This window comes from Pristis pectinata, chromosome 2, assembly GCF_009764475.1.
Source record: "Pristis pectinata isolate sPriPec2 chromosome 2, sPriPec2.1.pri, whole genome shotgun sequence".
NCBI classification, from domain to species: Eukaryota; Metazoa; Chordata; class Chondrichthyes; order Rhinopristiformes; family Pristidae; genus Pristis; species Pristis pectinata.
In genome coordinates this window covers 26,634,769-26,660,402 of record NC_067406.1, presented here as the reverse complement: position 1 = coordinate 26,660,402, position 25,634 = coordinate 26,634,769, and the positions used below count along the sequence as shown (strand labels likewise).

Here is a 25,634-nt window from a genome sequence, read left to right as displayed (position 1 = left end):
GTGAGGAGGAGGCCTGGAGATACACAAGATATGGAGGAGTGGGCAGGTTGAAAATTCTGCCCAGCAAACCAGCCTTTGGAACTCTCCTTAATTAAGAGTGGTGCAAGCCATGTGGGAAACCATTTGCAGCCAAACTGTGACCCATGGATGTGCACAGTTGAAGATCCCATTCCTTGGCCAATTCAATGGCAAACAATAAACTCAGCAAATTATCGTTTTCAGTTCTTCCAAATCCCACCCCCTCAACGTTTTCTATTCTTTTATTTCTTTATGTCTCAATCTCTGGCCCATAACTTCCCTGGAGCTTTAGTAATAAATAACTTCACTGGCGAGTACATCGATGCTGTAGTATTTTATCACTGCCAATTTGTAGTTGCCAGTTACAATGGAAATTTAGGTATCCTTACAAGCAATGTTAAATTTGACAATAATATTGAAGTGCATAAAACTGGTTAAGCAATAGTTCAGTTGAAACTATGAACTTACTCTGCTTATTCTGCCTTATCAAATTGAGGCTCAGTTGATAAATGATAGACTCGACCTTCAGTCTCATCCTTAAGTAATTAGCCCAGTCTCATTTCAGCAATAAATTGTTTTCCCTGCTGCAGATACTGTGTAACTATTATACTTTTAAAACTAGTTAAACAACTACAATATATAACAATAATTAAAGAATATCCAAATCACATGCCTACAGTGGAAATATTCTAAGACTGGCATAAGGTTCAAGTACTGCAATGATACAAGTGTGCTTGAGCACCAGAATACAATTTTGATTTTCCCAAAACACTGGTATCCCAGTCCAAAGCACATCACCAAGTAATAGAAAGAGCCAAATGATTCCACAAGCAAAGCTGTCAGATTTTCCGTATTTGGTTGTAAATGGCAGCGGACAATTAAATGGCCAACGGGGCGGCGGGGGGGGGGGGGGGGGGGGGGGTGAGGCTTGCAGCCATATCCAGAAAAGACCAGCACAGAAACTAGTTTTCATCCAATTCTTACTCACTTCCATAGACACTAACAGCAGAATCTATGGAACCAGACAACATCCAAGCTGTAGTTTAGAATACCTGTACTCAGAAGTAGATGTGCTTCTTAAAGGAGTGTTCCTATCAGTGTTGGAAGCTGTCAAATACCATTTATCAATAATCTGTTCACTGATGATCTGTTTGGATTTCACCTGGAAGACTCAGCTCCAGACCTCATTAGAGCCTTGGTACAAACACGAACCAAAGAGCTGAATTCCAAAGAGAGTGGCCACCCTTTATGCTAAGACAATATTTCACCAACAGTGGCATCAAGGAGCCCTGGTAAAATGAAGACTATGGCCATCAGGGGGGATAACAGTCCAATGACTGGAATTGTATCTTGCACAAAGGACCTTGATTGTGGTTGTTGTAGATCAATCATCCCAATTTTGAAATATCACTGCATGAGTTTTTCAGAGTAATATCTTTGGCCCAAACAACTTCAGCCATTTCATCAGTAAGGTCAGTCATGGGGTTCGTTCACTGATGCTTGCCCAGTGTTCAATTCTATTTGCAGCTCCTCAGCAAATGAAACAGCAATTATTTTGGAGCAGAAACAGTAACCTAGGCAACATTTTGCACAGCTACTACACTAGTACTTGGGTAATGACAACCTTCAACAAGAGATGGGCCCTGTCCATCACTGAATCCCACACAATCAGCATCCTGGAGATCACCATTGACCAGAAACTCAGGTGGAGCAACCATATAAATATTGTGGCTACAAGAACAAGTCAGAGGTTGGGTACCCCATGGAGAGTGACCTACCTTCTGATACCTAAAATTCTTTCCACTATTTACATAGTAGAGGTCTTTAGCTTACAGGAAGATGCTGATCACTTTGGGCAGAGCAATGGCAGATTGAATTTAGATAGGAGAGGTGGAGGAGAGGAAAGAAGCAGTGTGATGGGGGCTGTGGGGTGAGGCTGTTGGTTGAGGAACTGGGTGGGTCAGCCCTGTTGGGAACTGTGTAGTTTGCATTTCAGTGCTTCTTTGTGAGTATAAAACATGCTAATGCTCTCACACACTTGCATAAAACCAATTTCACAACTTTGTGAGGGGGATCTGATTTGGCATTAAGATAAGATATCTTTATTAGTCACATGCACATCGAAACACACAGTGAAATGCATCTTTTTGCGTAGAGTGTTCAGGGGGCAGCCCGCAAGGGTCTCCATGCTTCCTGCACCAACATAGGATGCCCACAACTTCCTAACTCGTACATTAGCACTAAATTCAATGATGATTTAATACACCAAAAACATTGCAATCTAATTTCTAGGCATTCAAACACTAGTTCATTTTGCCCACTCTAAATGCTTCATGCCTAAAGCGCTCTAATAATTTTGTCAAACTCAATTTCAAGTTTTTTGCTCCAATTTCTCCAAACAATCTTCAGTTTTCTAGTTCTTTTATGGGGTTTTGAACAGGGGAAATGGACAGCTGACCTGAAACCTGTATTTTTTTGGATGCTGATGAAGGAAAGAGGAGTTGTTTAAAAATCATTCTATTGTCGCGACTCACCACACCAGCATCGAACCGGCTCCCAACATCGCGATGTTGTCGGAGGCCCCAATCCAAGATGGCGCAGGGCCCTCCTTCTTCCCCAGCGTTGGGCTGGGAAAGCCCACACGCGGGAAGGTCAGGTGACCCACGCGTGACGTCAGCACGGGAACTGTAGCGTGGGAAGTTTTCGGCTATTAAAGGCGCACCGCGCCCCGGTCGGCATTCGACCTCTGATTTCGAAACCAGCGACTCTGTGTCTTCATTTCGTAGTGTGTAGCTAGCCGCTACACTATCACATTTCTCAAGATGCCTCAAGGCATTACTTTGCAATGAATTACTTTCCAAGTGGAGTCATTCTAGTTATGCAAATGAATGCAGTAGCTAACAATGTCCATAAGCAGTAATGAGAAGAGGGAGCAATTCATTTTATTTTGCTAATGCTGGCTGAGAGAGAGATGTTAACTATAACTTTCTATACCTCTTCAAACACTGCTATGAAATCTTTAATATCCAAGTAATAAATAGCCTCAGTTAAGTGTTTCATCAGGAGGATGGCAGTCCTCATAATGCTGTGATTCCATGATATTGCCATGCTTGGATAACATACTCAGGTACTGGTATAGTGCTCGAGCCACGAACTAGAGCTAAATGAGATATGTCCTGAACATTTTCTTTTCTTTACTTGAGAGGGGTACGCTTGCTGCTCCCCCTGACGATTTACTGCATTTCATCATTTTAACCAGCCAAAAATTAGGGAACATCCCAAAGGGGCAGGGCATCAAATTAAACAAGGTGACCATCCATTATGTTGCTGGATGCACACACAACATTAAAACTGCCAGAGGAAAGGTTTCATGGTCTGAAACCATTCAGCAAAAGACCTAGAATGAACATAGAACACTAAAACACAGTACAGGCCATTCGGCCCACAATGTTGTGCCGACATTTCATCCTGCTCTAAGATCTATCTAACCCTTCCCTCCCACATCACCCCCCCCCCCCCCATTTCTCTTTTCTCTTTGGATGAGAGGTGACTTGATAGAGGTGTACAAGATGATAAGAGGCATAGATCGAGTGGACAGTCAGAGACTTTATCCCAGGGCGACAATGGTTAACACGAGGGGACATAATTTTGAGGTGATTGGAGGAAGGTATAAGGGGGATGTCAGGGGTAAGTTTTTTACACAGAGAGTGGTGGGTGCGTGGAATGCACCGCCTGCAGAGGTTGTGGGGGCAGATACATTAGGGACATGTAAGAGACTCTTAGATGGACAGAAGGAGTTCCTTCTGGCCTCCCATACCTAGGTTACCATACACTACCAGTCCTCATTTAGCCCTCCTGAACATCACCACCCATCATTACAAACTTCCTGATCTTCCACTTCTTCATCAACCTGATCAAAAACAATTTTTGTGAGACTTTGGTGACAGTCTCACCCCCGTAGGCAGTGATGCCTGGCTTTTACCAGAAGTCAATATTAGGACATATAATTTGCTCTACGTTTTCATCGGTTAGGTAGAATAAGAGTATAGAAGGATTTGTAAATGACAAGGTCTTTGAATTTATCACTTGGAAGACAAGGGCTAGTGGAAGTCATTGAGGACTGAAGTAAGATATGCTGTGTGTTGGGTTGTGGTTGGCAAGGCTTTGGATGTGTTGAAGTAAGTGAAAGAAGCTCAGAGACAAAAGAAGAATGAAACGATGAGATAGTGAAAGCTGCTATAGTGCTGAAATTGATGAAGCAGGAATGAGGTTGGTGATGAAGGTCTGCTGTCTCACTGATGGATAGGCTATGGGGTTTCACGCTAGGATCAAGGTCAAATACAACACTGACGTTTGCACACCATCTGATATGTTTAGGTGAACAGCTCGGAAGGAAGGACGAGTCATGAGCAAGAGAATCTAACTCCGGCACAAACAGAATGAGAATATAGTGATTTCTGTTTGGAAGACCTGACAGCACAGAGGTGACTGTGGAACTGAGACTGGTGGTGAAAGCCAAGATGCAACTTTGGTGTACCAGGGAATGGACTCTAAGACAAAAAAGTCTTGCCAGTTTCATGCAAGGTTTACTTCAGCCACATCACAGTTTCATATGATAGGAAGGCCTGGAGTCATGCATGACCCAGCTGTGAGGGACTGAATCAGCTTTGGATTAAGTTCTAGCAAATACTAACATTTTTTATCAAGTAAATGTTTTTTTTTCTCAAGCTCTCCCAGCAAAGATGTTTCATACCTGGAGTTTTAATATGGTTGTTCAATATAATCACAAAAAAAATATTTTAACTTGGGAAATCTTAACATAACTGTCTTAGAGTCATAGAGCACAACAGCACAGAAACAGGCCCTTTGGCCCATCTAGTCCATGCTGGCCTGGTTTTCTGCCTAGTCCCATCTACCTGCACCCAGACCATAGCCCTCCATACCTCTCTCATCCATGTACCTATCCAAACTTCTCTTAAGTGTTACAATTGAACTTGCATCCACCATTTCCACTGGCTGCTCATTCCACACTCGCACCACCCTCTGAGTAAAGTAGTTCCGCCTCAGATTCCCCTTAAATATTTCACCTTTCACCCTAAACCTATGACTTCTCGTTCTAGTCTCACCCAACCTGAGGGGAAAAAGCCTGCACGCATACACCCTATCCATACCCCTCATAATTTTGAATACCTCTAGAAGATCTCCCCTCATTCTCTTGTGCTCCAGGGAATCAAGTCCTAACCTACTCAACCTTTCCCGAAAACTCAAGTCCTCAAGTCCCGGCAACATCTGTGTAAATTTTCTCTGCACTCTTTCAAGCTTATTGATACCTTTCCTGTAGGTCTTCTACATATCTTCTTTGATGTCAGTATATTTAAAACATTATAGAACAAGATATTATAGGATATAAGTGTCTCTCTAAATATATTACACTGCAACACATGCAAGTACAATAAGCTGTCAGCTGACTAGGTACTTAACACTTCTATTTTCCTGCAAGCGCCAAATCCCACCTGATGAAACCTAGCACGCATTGCCCAAGCTGAAAATAACTGTTCCTAAGGTCCCTGGTCTCTCTCCATGCCAGCATTGACTATATTCATCTAGCATGGGAAATGGATGGGAAGGTACCTTCTCCAGGGAGAGGCTCCTTATGATGGTGTTGGGCAAGCCTTTCCATAGAGGTTGGGCAGAGAAAACTTCCTGTTGGCCTAGCACTGGTTACACCAAGTGTCTGCTCTCTCTCCTCTCTGCACCCTTTGCTGTAGCCCCCAGGCTCAGCCCTGCTCCAGATCCCAAATCTCAACCGACTCCCACTGCACTCCACCTTCTAAATCCTGATTCCCACTGCCTTTGGCTTCCTGGCCCAGATCCTGCCTCCCGCTTCCTCCACCTGCCTCCCAGTTTTTGTTTCCCCACCACAAAATGGTTTAGTCAGAGCTGGTCAACAGTGTTGCTGATTATCTGCTTGTTGAATGTTGCTAAGCATCTGTGGTTTTTTGATTTGCTCCAAGTGGAAATGGGGAGGATCTGGCTACATAAATTGCAGGTGAGAGCTTGAATGAGGTCCAAAGCTTGTTGCAGTTCAGGAACAGTCTATACATTTGCTAGGATGAGTTGGAAAACAGCTGGAGAAAAGTGCCCATCAGGGCTCAGGGATGGTGGGACAAATCCTGTCCCACCATCGTTCTTTGTAGGTCCTGAACAGATGGGGAAAAATGGTCAGTCCACTGGGGGAAATATAATTGCAGAAAATTGTCAGCCCATAATTGATATGTTAAACTGAGCTTGAGGGACCACCAATGAGAGATGATGAATCACCAGGTTCGGGAACAGCTATTTTCCTACAACCATCGGGTTCTTGAACCAACCTGCACAACCCTAACCCTACCTCAGCAATGGAACACTACCAACAACCTCTTGCACTACCATGGACTTGTCTCTGATTGTGTTTTTTTGCACTAGTGTCTTGTTTTGCACAGTTTCTTCTCTTCACTGTCTTGTATAATTTATGTATAATTTATATTCTGTGTATTGTCTGGACCTACATACCTGTGATGCTGCTGCAAGCAGGTTTTTCATTGTACCTGTACCTCACTGTACTTGTGCACATGACAATAAACTCGACTCGACTTGGATCATGCACTTGATTACATCAATCACTCTTTAAAGACCAGGGAGGAAAAGCATGCCATGATTTCATGAAGAACATAACCTGGGTTGGGCAAAAACTAGATTCTAGAGATTCATAGAATCATTGAGGTATATAGAACAGTTAGCATACAGACCACCTCATTCATGGTAACACTAGTGCTTATCACAGTAATCTCCTTTGCCCAAATTCAAAGACGGAATTGTGGAGAGTGCTGAGCACAGAGTAGGATGGCAACAGCAAGAAATGTGGAGTTGAGCTAGATGTGGGATGATATTTGGAAAAGTACAGCAGTTGAAAGTAAGCTCATTAAAGGATACGAACCGTGGGGTGGGGGTGGTTGCTGACAGTACTTATCAAACAGAAGAGATGATACCTGAGCAAATGGTACAAGCAATGAGATCAGCAAGCTTTTGGGCAGGGATATAGTTGAATATTCAAAAGGTGTCTGTGAACTTTTATTTATCATAAGAATCTAAACAGTATTTGGTGACAGACCAACAGAATTATAGGTGCTTGTGCTTCAGTGATTTAGGAAGCTAGTGGAGTGTGCAGTATAATTCAGGTTTGCATTAATTTGCTTTGTCTTTACCACACATGTAAAATAAATACAAGTTGTTGTTGTGTCACTCAAAATAGGTAATAGTCTCAAACATTAATTGCACTGTTACTGTGTCCTAAGGTTCTCAACACATTTAATTTGCAATTGTAGGTGACTCATGACAGAAAAAGCTGTTGCTTTATGTTTGTAAGCTAAGGTTAATAAAATGTTGGGAGTTGACCTGCAGCTGACCTACATTTTAATTTTAAAGAACCAGTTGACTGAACAAAAAGTGCTCTCCCGCCCCCTTTATCCTCCCCAAAATGCTCAGGTCCTCTCTTGAAACTGCTAGTTAAATATGGCCCCACCCCGGTAACCTTGTCCAAGTGGCCACTGTTCATCGATGTTATTATTTATTCATAATCTAAAAGCTCTTTGGAGGCGAGTTTGCATAGCTTGATTAAACAACTTTTTGATTTCCTCCCCAAAAGGGCGTAAATGAGATCTTTTAAAAAGACTTGCATTTCCATTCTGCATTTCCTGGCCTCAAGTCATCCCACGGCACATCAGCAGAGTACTTCTGAGGTGTTAATAAAACTGGTGTTTTATTTCTAGATGTCTTTTGCCATGGTAAGCTTAAATTTAACTTTATACTCTTGGATTATTAGTCCAAGCCCCTGGATTACAGTCCAGTAACATAGCAATTATAGTGTACCATCAATTCATTTAAGAACTTTGCGAATTCCTAATTTGTTGTAGGAAGGGATTTGCAAGCTAGTTGCCTACCGATTCTCCAAGCCTGCAGCAACCTTTAGAGAAGCACCAGGGCAAATCCCCTCAGAAAATGCATGCAGTTTACCCTCTTTAGGGTCAAATTTGTTCCATGCCTACTGGCTGGACCCATGGGTTTCATATATTTCCCCCAACACATGAGAGTGAATTTGTTTCAAAATGTGAAGTCTTTAAAGGGACTCCAGCAAGCTACCACACTAACCATTGGACACTCCTTCAGCATCTTTCCCAATTATGGTTCCCCAGTCCTGAGGCTCGGAATGAGGTGTTCAAGCTCAAGTGTTTAATGGCCATGTGTTGCTGATGGTGGAGCAGGAGTTTTGGGTGCTTTGAGACAGAAGATGATGGACACTATCATAAGGCACTATTACTCTCTTTGGTGGAGGTGTGTTATTCTGACTGCAAGTGACCAGTGGTGTGCTGGGATCTATAAATAAAATATCTGTATAACTATATACAAATGATTTGGATGAAAATGTAGGTGGAATGATTATTAAGTTTGCAGATGACACAAAAATTGGCAGTTGTGAAAAGTAAGGAAGGTTATCAAAGGATACAGCAGCATATAGATCAGTTGGAACACATTGTATTGAACAAATGTTCAAACATGAACAAATGTAGTTGAACACATTTCAGTGTTGATCTGGCACTGTTTAGTCATCAGGTGTGACAACCTGAGTTGAGTTCTTTTCCTTCCCTGATCCAGAGGGTCCTGAAGCCATTTGCAATATTTTGTCAGTTTTTAGCCAGAAAAGACTTAATTCACCATATTCCATGGACTGAATTTATCATTTAAGAGCACCAGTAATATGTTGACCTAGTGAGATATAACGCAGCTCAGTTTTAGTATCAGAGAGGTATGGTGGCATCGTCCAGCAGCAAGTTAACGTCCAGCAGCAGAATTCTGGATCACTCATCCAGAGATATGAGTTCTAAACCCACCAAGGCAACAAAAAAATTTAAATTTAAATGATTAGATGACTCCAGAATTTTAATTCAGTAATGTTAATCACTGGACTGCTGTAAAAATCTACCCAGTTCACTAATGAGTGCAGGAAGGAGGTCTAATATCCTTACCCAGCCCGGCCTATATGTGACTCCTGAGACAAACTGCAAGATTTTCTTGTCACACGATTCTTGACCTACACAAAATGCTGGAGGATCTCAGCTCCAATAGATGCTGCCTGGCCTGCTGAGTTCCTCCAGCATTTTGTGTGCGTTGCTCCAGATTTCCAGTATCTGCAGAATCTCTTGTGTCTCTATTCTAAACCCAGAATCTGGTTGACTCTATCTGCTCAGTTCAGGGGCAATTAGAGATAGACCATAAATGCCAACAATGCCACTCCATTCACATTCAATGAACAAATAAGTTAAAAAATTTCACTTACTTTATGTGAGTAATGTGGGTCCACAATCCTTGCCAATCCAAAGTCGCCAATTTTCAACACCAGGTCTTCGGTATTGATAAAGATATTGGCTGGCTTTAAATCTCTGTGCAGTATGTTGGCTGAGTGTATGTACTTGAGTCCTCGAAGTAGCTGGTACATAAAAAGCTTGGCATGCTCCTCTGAAAGGGGTCCCTGCTCCAAAAGGCGAGCAAGGTCAGTGTCCATATGCTCTTGGACTATATACACTACGCTCAACCTATAAATGTCTTGAGGTATATCACTTCCCTTGGGACCAAGAACCTCAAAAACCTTTACGATATTGTCATGGTCCAATCGGCGGATAATTTTGATCTCCCGTAGAGCATGCTTTAGACTTCGAGCATCATTAATAGTGATTTTCTTCACTGCGACTTTACGATAGCTTTGGCTATCTATTGCCGCAAATACCAATCCATTGGCACCATAACCCAAAGGCTGCAGGTCGATGTAACGAGCACCTAGGTCAAAGCCGTGGACATGAGTGACACAGTTAAAGTTTTCTGCCATTTCTCTAGTCAATATTTCTTTCACAGTGGAGGTTAATGTTTATTTTCATCCGAAAGCCTTCTAAGAATATTGAATTTTTTTCTCAATGATTGGTTATGCAAAATATACAATCCACAGCCGAAGAAGGTTAACTTCTGGTTGGCTTGGCTTCAGGTGACATTCTAGGGATGTTGTGTGCCTGATGGAATTCCCATGATGCCATGCAATAACAGAGCAGACATGTGGTTGTCTTGTTCAGCTGGAGTTCTATAACTGCACTTCACAGCTCATTGAGATTTTTATTGCTGTTTATTTCTGCAGTGTTATGGTAACAGCTGAGCCTTAATCCACTCCAAGTCTCTTCCTGGGAGAAAAAAATAATTTATTTCAAGTGAAAATCTCCAAAGGCTGTCTATGATTGTATCTGCAAATTCTTCAATGACAATGAGGAATCAACTAATGAAATGCTGTTAAAACAATTCCCAAAATAAAATGGCCCAGGAATTGGAACATGTAGTGCCCTACCTTTTGGCACTATGGGTCCCAGTTTGACCGGAATTTTAATCAGGATTTGTGACTGCATTATTCTAACGTGCCTTGAGCTACTCGTCAAATTGAATTGCACAGACTTCTGCACATTATGCATGCAAGCTGGAAGCAAGAAGGCTATTTGAGAAATACAAACAGGAGTAAGCTATTCTGCCCCTCATGCCTGTTCTGCCCTTCAGTAGGATCATGGCCTCAGCTCCATTTTCCCACATTAACCCATTTCCCTTGATTCCCTTAATATTTAAAGTCTATCAGTCTTGGCCTTGAATATACACAGTGGCTGAGCCTCCCCAGCCCTCTTGAGTAGAGAATTCCAAAGATTCACTTCCCTCTTTATGAAAGCATTTCTTGCCATTTCTGTATAGAATGGCCAACCTGTTACTTTGAGACTGTGACTCCTGCTTCTCGACAGCCCAGCCAGAAAACATCAATCCTGCCTCCACCCTGCCATGCGTTAATTAATTTTGCACATTTCTTCTCTCAGTTTTTTTAAACATGAGACAATATTGTCCAAGCCTCCTAAATTCATTCTCATATGATAAACCTGCTTCTCAGGAATCAATCTCGTGAATCCCTGCCGCACTCCCTCTATCACAAGTACCTCCTTCCTGAGGGAACATTGTGCACAATGTTCCAGATGTGGTCTCACCAAAGCTCTATATAAGTGGAGCAAGAGGTCTCTATTCTTGTACTCAAATCCTCTTGCAATGAAAGCTAATATACCATTTGCCCTCTAACTGAATGACGCATCTGCAAATGATATATGTACAAAAATATACAAGTTCCTGAACACTAACACCTCCCGCTAACAAAAAGAATCCTTTGACTTTCAACTTTTTCTATCAAATTGAATGCCCACATTTTATATTCCATCTGCCATGTCCTATCCCATTCATATAACCTGTCCATATGCCCTTGAAGCTCCTCTGCATTTGATAGAAGGGAAATGTTCTCTAAGGTTCAGATTTTTCAGAGGGTGGTCCCCTAGCTCTGTCACCTGGAGGACTCCAGTCATAATGCTTTCCCTGGCCTGCTCTGTCTGTGGCAGTGAAAGCTATGGTGGTCCTGAGTGTCTTAGCCTCCAGCTCATATCAGGCAGCTATGGATATGTCACATCAACCAGCTTACAACACTAGAGACTTTACTGAGGCTGTGTACTCAAGCAGAAAGGAAATCATCTTCTTCTGAGTGAGCAGAAAGCAACGTGCTGAAAAGACGTGGATTTGCTCAGAACATGGACTCCCCTGTGGTTCAGGGAATGAACCAAACGGCATCATTAGCACAAGGGATAGCTCTTGGGGAACAATGACTATCCTTCCTTCCAATACTTGTGTCTCTGCAAGTGCTGTCTAAGCATACTTACAAGATTGCACAGATCTGCTAATCACGCTATGGTTCTTTTGAGGATCCCACTATCCACAACGTCACCAGTATTTGTATTGTCTGAGGACTTACCAACCCACCCATCCACACTTTCGTCCAGGTCATTTATATACTGTATATCAAACAGCAGAGGTCCCAATATGGATCCCTGCGGAACACCACTAGTCACAGATCTCTAGCCAGAATAAGTCCCATCACTCACTACCCTGTGTCTTCTATGTGCAAGCCAATTCTGAATCCAAACGGCCAAGTCACCGTGGATCCCATGCATCTTAATCTTCTGGATGAGCCTCACATGAGGAACCTTGTCAAACGCCTTACTAAAATCCATGTAGACAACATTCACAGCTCTACCTTCGTCACCTCCCTGAAAAACTCAGTCAAGTTAGTAAGACATGACTGCTCCTAATCCTTAAGTTCTTACATTTTTCTGTGTTGTAAAAGTGAGAACCAACTAAGTCAACATGCTAAACACATTTATATTGATGTATCCAACCAAGAACAAATCTATACTTGTGGCTAATCATCGTTGTGTAAGTTCTTAGATCTGCCTTTCAAATATCCATGTCTCTACAGCTACATCTGCATCTGGCCTGCAGTGTTGTGTACTCCCTGCTGTGGAGGAAGCTGCAGACAGCTGTAAGGACAACTAAGGTAGCTTGGTCGAGGCAGCCTAGCTTCAGACTATTCGATTCACCATCAGTGGCAGCATTGTGGGCTCGCTGGCTGGCAGGTAACATTGAGGTCACTATCCATGCAGGGCAACTGCTTTGTACTCCAATGAAGCTACAGTCCCTCTTCTGGGGATATTTTTTGGATATATCTGAGGATATTTTTAAAAATTTACTCATGTTATTGTAATTCATGTAATTTATTCAGGATGTGGATGCCTCTGCATTGCTTGCATTTATTGTTCATCCCTAATTTCTCCTGGTCTGAGAAGGTGGTTAAGAGTGGTCTGAGGTCATATATAAGCCAGACTGGGTAAGCACAGCAGATTTTATTTCCTGAATGTTATTCATGACCAGGTGGGATTTTATGACAATCCAGTTACTGTTACAATTTACAGAAAAATACTGATTTAATTACTTGAATATAAATACGCCAGTTGCCAGGGTGGGATTCAAACTCAAGTCTCTAGCTCAATGGTCCAGGACTCTGTTATTCCAGCAACTTAACCATTGCACTGTCATAACACAGTCTTGGTGGCTGCTACAGCAATGTCACAGCTCTTTTGAACAGTGGAATCTAGAGCCAGGGTGCCAACCGTCTGAGAATGCACAGAAGAAAGGTGAGCTTCCAATGGAAGGTTTTTATTCCATGGAGGTAGAGACCTCAACCATCAGATGCTGCACCACGGTGCAAGTGTTGAGCAAGGACCTGGCCACATTTACATGCTGCAAAGAGTGGCTCCAGGCTCTGCAAAAAGCCACGTGCAAGGTTAGGGTTGGAATCCTCCCATACTCCTCAGATTTCACACAGGCATGCTGCACAGAGCCCATGTCTCAATATACATTTGCATCATCTGTCTTCTGTGGGAGAGACAGTGAGAGAAAGTGGGTGTAGAGGGTTTCTGAATCAGTCTTTGCGATGTGCCTATTATTGTTGAATAGCTGTGTAGAAGAGGCGTATCTGATTATAAGAGTAATAATAAAGGTGTGAGATTGTGTTAAGTGTTTAAATGTTAGGTATGTGTGGAGGTTATAGACATCGTTAACTGAGTGATGGAGGTGTACAGCACAGGGCAGTGTTTATGCCTTGTGCTCCAGTTGTTTCGTGTTCACTGAGTGTGTGTGAAGTTGCATGCAGGTCCTTGTAACTTCAGGAGAGGTGCGACCTCCTTGGCCATGTTTTCCTACTGCCACTTCAGAATCAATATAGATGGCTTCCAGGGATCCCAGGTGTCCAGGACCCCTCTCCTCACCTTCACTTCCTCAACTAAGACCTAAAAACCAGGCCAAAAATCAGGATGCCTACTCACATGTCTGGTGTCCCATAGGTTGTGTTAAGGTTTACAAAGATGTATGACGACTTCCCACAGTAGTTGTAAGCAATGAGCACCATCCGTTTAAGAAAGGTAGGGATGACTTCAGTCAGCTAATTCATCTTGTGCAAACAATTCCTGAAATTAGACAATGTGAACGTGCACAGTTGCAGTAACCATTGCAGTCAGGGGAATCCTGTAATCATCTTCATGAGGTGTGCATACAAATTTCAGGTGTGACTTCCACTGGCTGAGTTTGGCATGGATTCCTGGCACACTGTGATTGTAGTGCATGTTTTCCAGCACAATCGAATTTCTATGCCAGTAACCAGCCATCATTCCCCATTTTTTCCAATAGATTTTGACTACCCTGTTATCACTGTTGTTCCTTCTTTTTAGCGTGGTTGACTGCACAAGTTGAATTGTGCTAGGTTATGATTCCAGTTGCATTAAACTCTTTTTGTCACCTCATCCCAAGTGATTGTTCCTTAACTAATATCCTTAATGTTGACAGCAGGCTTTTTAAACCATGAGGGATGTTACTGTTGGACGTTGATTCTGTCCTCATTAAAACTGACATCTACTTTCTCTCCTCTGGCACTCACTGGCTAGTAATCAGAGGAAATATTGCACTGCTATTTTCCTTTCCTACCATCATCATAATGAGGATAACTGTCATGCACTTTTCTTCTGAGCTGAGATCAGCTTAAAAGTGCCAGAAACACTCAGCAGGTTTCTTTGGCTTTTCAGATGTAGCCAATAGTTTATTTACAGAGGGCATGTGTGTGCAACAGTAACTTGCACACCAGAAACTTGCACACCAGAGTTCCTTGCCCCTCCCTACCTCAGTAATCTCCAGTCCACAACCCTTGGTGTTCCAAAGATTCCAGCCTTCAGCTGTCCAGACCTTCCATATACATCTCAACCTCCTTTAAAGCACTAGTATATTAATATTCATTTCCTGGAGAGCTCTGGAGAATTCTGGTGGTTCCTATCCTCAACCCTCCCATGTTAGAATCTCCAGCATGATCTTCCACTGCCAGCAAACCCTGAACAGAGGCTCTGCAGCATAGAGAACAAGCCCCTTAATAAAGATGAGAAGGAATTGGGACCTTTGCACCTTGTTATGAGTACAGGCAAATTAAATGATTGGTTACCATATGAAATGCATATTCCTATTGACTTACACCCTAACCCCTCTTCGGCTAATTGTTGGAACGGGTGTTGAGACATTCCCTTCCCTATAAAGCAGTTACAGAGAAATTAGAGCATACTCACAGGAAAGTAAAATGTACTTTTAGACTGAGTTTTATCTATGACAGTGAAAGTAAAGTATCAAAAAGAAGTCATTCGTTTCAAGCTGCTCTCTACAGATCTACTCTTTGCTTTTACTACCCTGTACTACCTCAATGTACTCTGTACTAACTCAATGTATCTGCACCGTGTAATGAATTGATCTGTACAAATGGTATGCAAGACAAGTTTTTCACTGTACCTCGGAACAAGTGACAATAATAAACCAATACCAATACCAAATATGTCCTCCCTATTTGTTGAAATATGGAAGCATACTACATTGGTGACTCCCACTGATGCACACTTTAGTATGTATAATGAAACTTCTCTGTGCATTTCTTACAACATCCATGTAAACTGTACCAATACAACCTTTTCATTAGGTAAACTTTTGGGACTGACACAAATTAACACACTTGTTCTGCTGATCTACTCACGACTCACAAACTCATGACTATCTTTGACATCAAGGCAGCATTTGACTGAGCATGGCAGCAAGGAGCTCTGATAAATCTGAAGTCAATGGGCATCAAGGGGAAAACAGTCCAATGGTTGGAGTCATTCTCATACAAAGCAGGATGGTTGTAGTTATTGGAGACCTAGGATATTGCTGCAAGAGTTCTCCAGAGTAGTGATTTCGGCCCATCCATCTTCAGCTGCTTCTAGCCTTCATAAGGTCAGAAGTAGTGACGTTTGCTAACGATTACACAATGTTCAATTCCATCCACAACTCCTCAGCAAATGAAGCAGTCCCTGTCTGCATGCAGCAAGACCTGGACAATATGCAGGCATGGGCTGATAAGTGGCAACGAGCAGTCATGCCACAAAAGTGCCAGGCAATAACATCTCCAATAAGAGAGAGTCTAACCATCAGTGCTTTGCACTTAACAGCATTATTATCACTGAGTCCCCCATCATCAACATCCCCTGGGTCACAATTAACCAGAAACTCAGCTGGAACAGTCACATAATGACTGTGGCTACAAGAACAGGTCAGAGGCTGGGTATCCTGCAGTGAGTGACTCAACTGTAGGGTATAGGGTAGAAGCTGTTAGGTTATAGAAAGACATTGATCAGTTCATCAATGACAGATGGAATTTAATCCCGATTAAGTGTGAGGTAATGCACTTTGGGAGGACTGATCTGGGCAGGGCATACACAATGAATGATTGGCCTCTAGGGAACATTGAGGACCAGAAGCACCTCCGTGTACAAGGCACAAGTCCAGAGTGTAATGGAATACTCTCCACCTGTCTGGATGAGTACAGGACCAACAACTCTCAGGAAGCTCGACACCAGTCTTCTGGCACCTTGCCCATGGCTAACAAAGTTGTAGAATTCTCCATCAGAGCCACAGCAATCTCCTCCCTTGCTTCCCTCAGCATCCTAGGACACACTTAGTCAGGCCCTTAAGATTTATCTGCTATAATGTGTTCCAGTGTTTCTAACATTTCCTGCTTCCTGATACAGTCATCCTCCAGAATATCAGCATACTCCTCCCTAGCTCCCCTGTCTCCACATCCTTCTCCCTGGCCAATACCAAGAAAAAAATTACCATATAATTATAAGAGCAAAAACTGGACCCATAAGTTCCGCAACAGTCAAATATTTTTCCTTCCTAAATTCAATGTTTATGTGATCATAAAACAATTGCTCATTCCTGTTCAGATTTTTGAAGTTACTGGTAGTATCCTAATCCTAAATGAGATTTCCAGATGGTGAGAATTAAAAGCTGGTTTCAGCAGGTAATTTAAATGACTGCAAGAATCCCTGAATGACAAAATCGCAGGAATGCACAGAAGTTAGTTGAGGTTTCATAAAAATGTACTAATCAGATTAGTGGTGAAGGTTTGGATGTCCCTAAATTATATTCTAGCACTGGCAATAACAATCAACCATCTATTCGTAAATATGTCATTCTCCATATAACTTTATGAGGGTCACTGAAGCCATAATATATGCTTTGTGTGGCTGACACAATGCTTTGTATGTTTCTAAGCTACCAATGGGCTTGTAGTACCTCAGAGAAGATTCTTTGGTGGATCTGAACACAGCTGGCAACTTTTCACAGCATTTGACAATGCAAGCTCTCCTCCATGGTTGCTAGCTGTCAAATGGCCACTTTTGATCCTTCCCTTGCCTAAGGATCCTCTGGCTTCCTACATCTTGCTGTTAAATTCCAAGTTGGCTATGGCTTCAGGAATAGTTGCAGCAGACAGAGCTGAAGACATCTTCTCTGTGAAAATATAACATTTGAAAACATATCAGAAATGAGGGCTGTTTCAAACATTAGTCAAGCAATCTCAACTGAAACTGTGATATGCTTATCAAGGAATTTATTGTGAATACATTGTTATGATCTGGAACACATTATCTGAAAGTGTGATGGAATTTGATTAATCAGTAGCTTTCAAAAAGAAATTGTATATACATTTGATGAGAAAGACTTTGCAGGCTTACCTGAAAGAACTGAAGAAAGAGACTGTGGAAGAACTAGCAAAAAACCTAACAGTTAGATTAGTTTCATTATGTGCTGCGTTATACCATGAACAGAAGCTTCAGAAACTGATATTAGAAGCAGATTAAGCAATTCAGATGAAAATTAATCAGAACACTTCTCACATTTTTACTCCATCGCAAGATTTCCTCAATCAGATGATTGGGAGTCTGGGAATGAACTTCCTCTCCCTGGGACCAATTTGAAATATTTTCTTGAGAGCACTTTTTTTAGGTGCGATTAAGCTTCTTCATTATAGTTAGATATTTGAGGTTCAGTTGAACTTTCTTCTTTAATCCACCCCATTTTATGACTATTTACCTATAGCTTTCTGAATTGTGGAAACATTATTAACTTTTCAGGATTCTTTTAAGATAAACTTTCCTACATGTAAAAGTATAGATCCTACCTGAAAATCTAGTTGTGATTATATTTTTCATTTATTGCAATTCTTTGAAAGCTTCTACAGGACACACCCCAGTCTTAGACAACATGCCAGCCAAGAAACAACATAGCCTCTGGGGCAGCTGATGCCTTGAAATTCTGAAAATCCCAAATTCATAGCCTTGTCTCCCACATCTGGGAAAAGGAAGACATGCCACAGGAGCTCACAAACACTGTAATTGTGACCATATTTAAGAAAGGAGACAAATCTGACTGGGAAACTAGAAATGAGTCCCCCTGCTGCCTGCCATTGAGAAAGTCATTGCAAGGATCCTCCTTAACTCCAAGACCTGGGTAGCAAACGTCACCAAACTCCGAGACCTCAGACTCAACACCTCCCTCTGTAACTGGATCCTTGACTTTCTAATCAACGGACCACAATCAGTGAAGATAGGCAGCAATACCTCCATTATTCTCAACACTGGTGTCCCACAAGGCTGCATCCTCAGCCCCCTACTCTACACCCTATATAATCATGACTGTGTGGCCAGATTCTGCTCTAACTCCATCTACAAGTTTGCAGGTGATACCACCGTAGTGGGCCGTATCTCAAATAATGATGAGTCGGAGTACAGGAAGGAGATAGAGAGCTTAGTGACATGGTGTCATGACAACAACCTTTCCCTCAATGTCAGCAAAACAAAAGAGCTAGTCATTGACTTCAGGGAAGGGGGCAGTGTACATGCACCTGTCTACATCAATGGTGCTGAGGTCGAGAGGGTTGAGAGCTTCAAGTTCCTGGGAGTGAACATCACCAATAACCTGTCCTGGTCCAACCACGTAGACGCCATGGCCAAGAAAGCTCACCAGTGCCTGTACTTCCTCAGGAGGCTAAAGAAATTTGGCACATCCCCTTTGACACTCACCAATTTTTATTGATGCACCAGAGAAAGCATCCTATCTGGATGCATCACGGCTTGGTATGGCAACTGCTCTGCCCAGGACCGCAAGAAACTGCAGAGAGTTGTGGACACGGCCCAGCGCGTCACGGAAACCAGCCTCCCCTCCATGGACTCTGTCTATACTTCTCGCTGCCTTGGTGAAGTAGCTAGCATAATCAAAGACCCCACCCACCCGGGTCAATCTCTCTTCCTTCCTCTCCCATCAGGCAGAAGATACAGGAGCCTGAGGGCACATACCACCAGGCTCAAGGACAGCTTCTGTCCCACTGTGATAAGACTATTGAATGGTTCCCTTATACGATGAGATGGACTCTTGACCTCACAATCTACCTTGTTGTGACCTTGCACCTTATTGTCTACCTGCAATGCACTTCCCTGTAGCTGTGACACTTTACTCTGTTATTATTTTTACCTGTACTACCTCAATGCACTCTGTACTAACTCAATGTATCTGCACTGTGTAATGAATTGATCTGTCTGAACAGTATGCAAGACAAGTTTTTCACTGTACCTCGGTACATGTGACAATAATAAACCAATACCAATACCAACTCCTCATCTCCAATGGCCATACCATATCCCACCTACCTAGAGTCACAGTGGACATAATCTTCTCTTCATAACAACTCCAAGAGAAATGCAGGAAGCAGCATCAACCACTATATGTGGCCTTTTATTTGACCTGACAAAAGTCTTTATTCTGTCAATTGAGAGGGTCTTTGCAGAATCCTTCCCAGACCTGACTGCCCCCAGAAATTCATCTCCACTCTATGTCACCACTTTATGCCATATGAACTATATTCTAACCAATGCATCCACCATATACCTGATCCCAGTGGAGATTGCAGTCAGGCAAAGCAGTGCCATTGCTGAAACACTGTTCCCAATCTGTATCTCACCTTTAACAAGCTTCCCACTACTGGGAAACTGAGAAACTGTTCAACACAGCTCATTCTAATCTCTGTCATCAAACTGCATAATGTGGATGATAAGAACATAGGATCAGGAGTAGGTCATCTGGCCCTGTCTGTCATTCATCAAGATCATAGCTGATCTTCTACCTCATTGCCATTTTTCAGATCCCTTGATTCCTTTAATACCCAGATATCTATCAATGTCTACTTAGATTGAACTCAGTGGCTGACCCTCCACAAGACTTCAGACACTTCCCAAGATTCATCATCTTCTATGTGAATAAATTTCTTCTTTTTTCAGTTGTAAACGGCTACTCCTTATTCTGAAACTGTGCCCCTTGGTCTTTGACTCCTCAGCCAGGGGAAACATCCTCCCTGTACCCAGCCTGTCCATCCCTATAAGAATTTTGAAAATTTCTGTGAGATCTCCTCTCATTCTTTTAAGATATTTATTTATTACTCACATGTACATTGAAACACACAGTGAAATGCATCTTTTGCGTAGAGTGTTCTGGGGGCAGCCCACAAGTGTCGCCACGCTTCCGGCGCCAACATAGCATACCCAAAACTCCTAATCTGTACGTCTTTGGAATGTGGGAGGAAACTGGAGCACCCGGAGGAAACCCACGCTGACACACGGGGAGAACGTACAAACTCCTTACAGACAGTGGCCGGAATTGAACCCGGGTCGCTGGCACTGTAATAGCATTACACTAACTGCTACACTACCGTGCCACCTCTAAAGAAACAGTCAAAGTGTATTCTATCCCTCCTCAAAGGGCAAACCCACCAATCAATCTAGTGAATCTTTGATACATCTACTCTGTGGCAAGAACATCCTTGTTGGGGTAAGGAGGACAAAACCGTCTGCAATACACCAGGTGTTTATCACCAAGGCCCTTTATAACTGCAGTAAGACATTTTTTTACTCCTGTACTCAAATCCTCGTGTAATAAAGGCCAACATATACTTTACCTTCTCAATCAATTGCTACACCTGCATGTTGGCTTTCAGAGATTTGTGTACAAGGAATCCTCGATCCCTTTGATTCTCAGCATCACCCAATCTCTCACCTTTCCTCAGTTACTGTTTCATATATTACATCTGCCATTTTTTGCCCATTCACTTATCTATATCCCCTTGAAGCCTCTCTACATCATCTTCTCTAGTCACAATTGCATCTAGTTTGGTATCATCAGAAAGCTTTGGCATTGTGACACTTCATCCCCTCAACCAAATTGTTGATCTGGATGATGAATAGCTGGGGCTTAATCATCAATCCCTGCAGTAGCCAATGAGACAGATCTGTTTATTCTCACTCTTTACCTTCTGTCTGATAACTAATCCTCAATCCATGTCAGTGTATTACCCCCAGCTTTGCATGCTCTAACCTTGTTGACTCGACCTCCTGTGTGGACCTTATGAAAAGTCTTCTGAAAATGCAGAGACCACATTCACTGGGACCCCTGTGCTATTCTATTAAATACATCCTCAAAAGCTCCAGTAGATTATTCATTTCCTAAATCCATGCCCAATCCTATTATTCTTTTCAAAAGGTTATTGTATTACATTCTTTATTATAGATCCCAGCATTTGTCCTACCACTGAATTTCTTAAGTAGTAAGGTCCACCACCTATGTAGGTTTCACAGAATTGTAGAAAATGATAACCAGAATCTCATCAACTTCCCAAGTTCTATTTTTTGGTAATGCTTCTTTCATTTGGTTCCTCATTCTCACCAGACCTTTGATTGTGTGGTATTTCTGGCAGGTTTTTTGTGTCTTCTGTGAAAACAGACACAAATTGTTGTCTAATTCCTATGCTATTTCCTTACTCCCTATTATGTATTCTCCCGTCTCTGTCTGTAATGGACCCATATTTACCCTCGCTAGGCTATTCCTTTTTATTTACCTGTGGAAACCTGTGCAGCCCATTTTTATGCTTCTTGCCAGTTTACTAGCATATCCTACCTTGTCTTTTTTAAAGCAATTTCTTGGGACCTCCTTTGTTTACGCATACCGTATGTACTTTTAGACACGAAACTCCAAGCCATTGTTAACTTGTTTAACGGAGCATGTAAGAAAGTGAACTTTATACTAAACATTCACATGCCCCAGCCCTGCACAGCCTGTTTCTGCCTTCTGCCCAATGTCCACAAGCAGGACTGTCCGGACAGACCCGTTGTTTCAGCCTGCTCTTGCCCCACTGAGCTTATTTCTTCCAACATTGACTCCATTCTTTCTCTGCTGATCCAGTCCCTTCCTACTTACATCCACAACTCTTTGGATGTCCTCTGCCACTTCAACAGTTTCTAACTTTCTGGTTTCAACCATTTCATCTTCACCATGGACATACAATCCCTCAACACCTCCATCCTGCATATGGGGATCTGAGGGTCCTCCACCTCTTCCTTGAACAGAGACCAACTGGTTCCCCTCCACTGATACACTGATTTGCCTGGCTGAACTCATCTTCATCTGAACAACTTCCCCTTCAACTCCACTCACTTTCTCCAGATCAAAGCTGTAGCTATGGACACATGCATGGGCTCAGGGTACACCTGTCTTTTTGTGAGATACATGGAACACTCTTTGTTTCAGTCATTCTGTGGCTCACTCCCTCAACTCTTTTTCTGGTAAATAGACAACTGCATTGGTGCTGCTTCCTGCACTCATAAAGGTCTCAAAAAGTTCATTACGTTTGCTGCTGATTTCACTCTGCTCTCACCTTCACATGGTCTGTCTTTGCAGCTTTCCATCTCCACCTCAGGAACAGGCTAGCCACCAATGTCCATTACAAGCCCACAGAATTCCACAGTTATCTTGACCATACTTCCTCCCACCCTGCCTCCAATAAAGACTCCATCCCATTCTCCCAGTTCCTCCATCTATGTCGCATTTGCTCTATTAATGAGACATTCTGTACATGCACTGTATGTGCACGGTAGCGTAGCGGTTAGCGCAATGCTATTACAGCGCCAGCGATTGGGGTTCGATTCCCGTCGCTGTCTGTAAGGAGTTTATACGTTCTCCCGTGTCTGCATGGGTTTCCTCCAGGTGCTCCGGTTTCCTCCCACATTCTAAAGATGTACGGGTAGGTTAATTTGGGGGATTAAAATGGGCAGCGCGGACTCGTTGGGCCGGAAGGGCCTGTTACCACGCTGTAAATAAAATTTTTTTTTAAAAAGTTCCTCTGAAATGTCTTCCTTCTTCCTGAATCATGGCTTCCTCTCTACTATAGTGGACAGAACCCTCAACTGTATCTCATCTGATACCCACACCTCAGCTCTTACTCCTCTCCTCCTGGACAGACCAACAACAGAGATCCTCTGGTCTTCACCTTCCCCCTCACCAGCCTACATGTTCAACGGCTCCAAGGTTCTGCCAGAAGAAACATATTCCCCCTCCCCTGAAAACATCTCAAGGGAATCACTGCCTTTGCAGCTTCCATCTCTACCATTCCCCATATTATAGCACTTTCTCATGCAGCCACAGGAAATGCAACACCTACCTTTTCACCTCTTGCCTTCCTATCATCCAGGGACCCAAACAGTCTTTCCAAGTGAGACAGCAATTCACATGCACTTCTTCCAATCCAGGGTACTGCATTTGCTGTTCACAATGTGGTCTTCTCCACATTGAAGAGACCAAAAGGCAGATTAGGTGACCGGACCATCTACGCTCAGTCAGCAGGGGCAACCCTGAATTTCCACTTGTCCTCCACTTTAATTCCCCATCCTACTCCCACTCTGACCTCACTGTCTACGGCCTCCAGCACTGTTACAATCAGGCCTAATGCAAGCTTGAGGAATGACACCTCTTCTTCCACCTGGGCGTGTTGCAGCCATTCTGACTCCGTGTCGAATTCTCCAACTTTAGTTAACTATTTCTTTCTGTCTGTACTAGAACCATCAGTTTCTGCCTGTCACAATCTCGGCTCAGTTTTTCTTGTCCTATTTGGATAGTCTGGCCTGCTGGGCATGTCCCACAGCCTCGATATTAACACCACATTACAAGACAAAGAAGCATGCTTCTGCAATTCTAACTGCAATATCAGCTCATTTGGTCTCACCCTATTAGTGATATTCTATTTGTTTCACCAACCCTGCCCCACCTGCTCTGCAACTGAAAACTAACTTGTTTTCTCTCTCAGTTGGATCTGAAATGTTAATTGCCCCCAGTGATGTTATGCAAACTGTCAGCACTCTTTAAAGACATGAGATTCAGATGCTCAATACATGAACAACTCAGCATGTACTCGGCACAGCTCCATACCAATCCTCAAAAGTTGTACTGAGCCGAATGTCCAATAGGATAATTTGGGGAATGAATTCTTCCAACCAATGAACAAACTAATTGTGCTGCCTCATTGCCCATTTTGACCTAGCAACACTCTTTGGTACTACACTCCTCATTTCAGAGCTATGAGCAGGAGTAAGCCGAGTGGCACCTCAAGCTTGCTCCATCATTCAACAAGATCATGACTGATCTGATTATAATTTTAAGTCTGCATTCCTGTGCACCCCTGGGACCCTTTTCCCCTTTTGCTTATCAAAATCTTTTTACTTCTTTCTCAAAAATATCCATAAACTGTGCTTCCGCTGCTCTTTGAGGAAGCCAGTTGCAATTACGCATAACCCTCTAAGAGAAAAAAAAGCCTTGTACCATCTCTGTCTTCAGTGGGCAACCCACTACTTTTAAACAGTGACCCCCTTAATTCCAGATTCTCTCACAAGAAGAAATATCATTTCCAAATCCACCCTGCCAAGATCACTCAGGAACTCATGTGTTTCAAATAGGTCACCTCTCATTCTTCTGAACTCCAGCAGATACAAGCCTAGCCTATCCAACCTTTCCTTACAAGCAACCTACCCGTTCAGGTTTCAGTGTGGTAAATCTTCAGAGAAACTTCCAACACATTAAATTCCTTCTTTAAATTAGGAGACCAATATGGTGCACAATACTCCAGATGCAGCTTCACCAGTGCCCATGTAACTGAAGCATAACCTTCTTACTCTTAATTCCCCCAACACCAAATGATGACATTCTGTTAGTTTTCTTAATTACTTGTGTATACTAGGCTTTAGCAAATTATGCACTAGGACACCCAAAGCCCTCTCCAGCTCAGGGCTCTGCAATCTGTCCCTATTTAGGTCAAATGCATATTTTATATTTTTCTTGTCATACTTTCCCACATTACACTTTACTTGCCAGACTTTTGCCCACTAACATAACCTATCTACAGTATATCCCTTTATCTGTTCTGCACAGTTTATTTTCCTCCCTATCTTTGAGTCATCAGCAACTTTAGCAACCATGCCTTTGGACCCTTCATTCTAGTCATTTGTATTAATTGTGACAAGTTGAGGCTGTAGCACCAATCCCTGTGACACAACCCATGTTCTGTATGCCAACCAGAAAAGGCCCCATTCAGGCTAATCCTCTGCTTTCTCTTAGCTAATTTTCTATCTGTGCCAATATGATACTTCCTACATCATGAGCTTTTATTTTCCACAATGACCTTCAATGTGGCATGCTATTAAATATCTCTGTAGATCTTACTACAGTTCATCTCACTTAATCCGCACTACATGATTGTTCTTCAAAGTACCCCAAAACATTTGTCAAACACAATTTCCTACTCACAAAACTATGTTGACCTGATTTTTTATCAAGTACCCTACAACAACATCTTTAGTAATAACTTCTAACATTTTCCCAATGACAAGTGTTAATCTAACTGTCCTGCA

The 25,634-nt window shown here is 42.5% G+C and overlaps 1 protein-coding gene across 6 annotated transcripts in view; it reads right to left on the bottom strand.

Moving 5' to 3' along the window:
- The window catches only part of LOC127567353 (mitogen-activated protein kinase 4-like), an 84,438-nt gene that overhangs the window by 43,042 nt on the left and 15,762 nt on the right, over window positions 1-25,634 (bottom strand). For 3 of the 6 annotated variants that reach the window (XM_052010148.1, XM_052010152.1, XM_052010154.1), the window contains exons 2-3: window positions 17,149-17,364; window positions 9,392-10,280 (exon numbers count right to left, since the gene is read on the bottom strand). The exons of 1 other annotated variant lie outside the window; for it this stretch is intronic. In XM_052010148.1, the coding sequence (XP_051866108.1) occupies window positions 9,392-9,937 (546 nt within the window). In that variant the 5' untranslated portion in view covers window positions 9,938-10,280; window positions 17,149-17,364. Of the gene's footprint in view, window positions 1-9,391; window positions 10,281-13,829; window positions 13,971-17,148; window positions 17,365-25,634 lie in introns of all 6 variants that reach the window. 2 more of the 6 variants (XM_052010150.1, XM_052010151.1) reach the window with 2 other exon arrangements.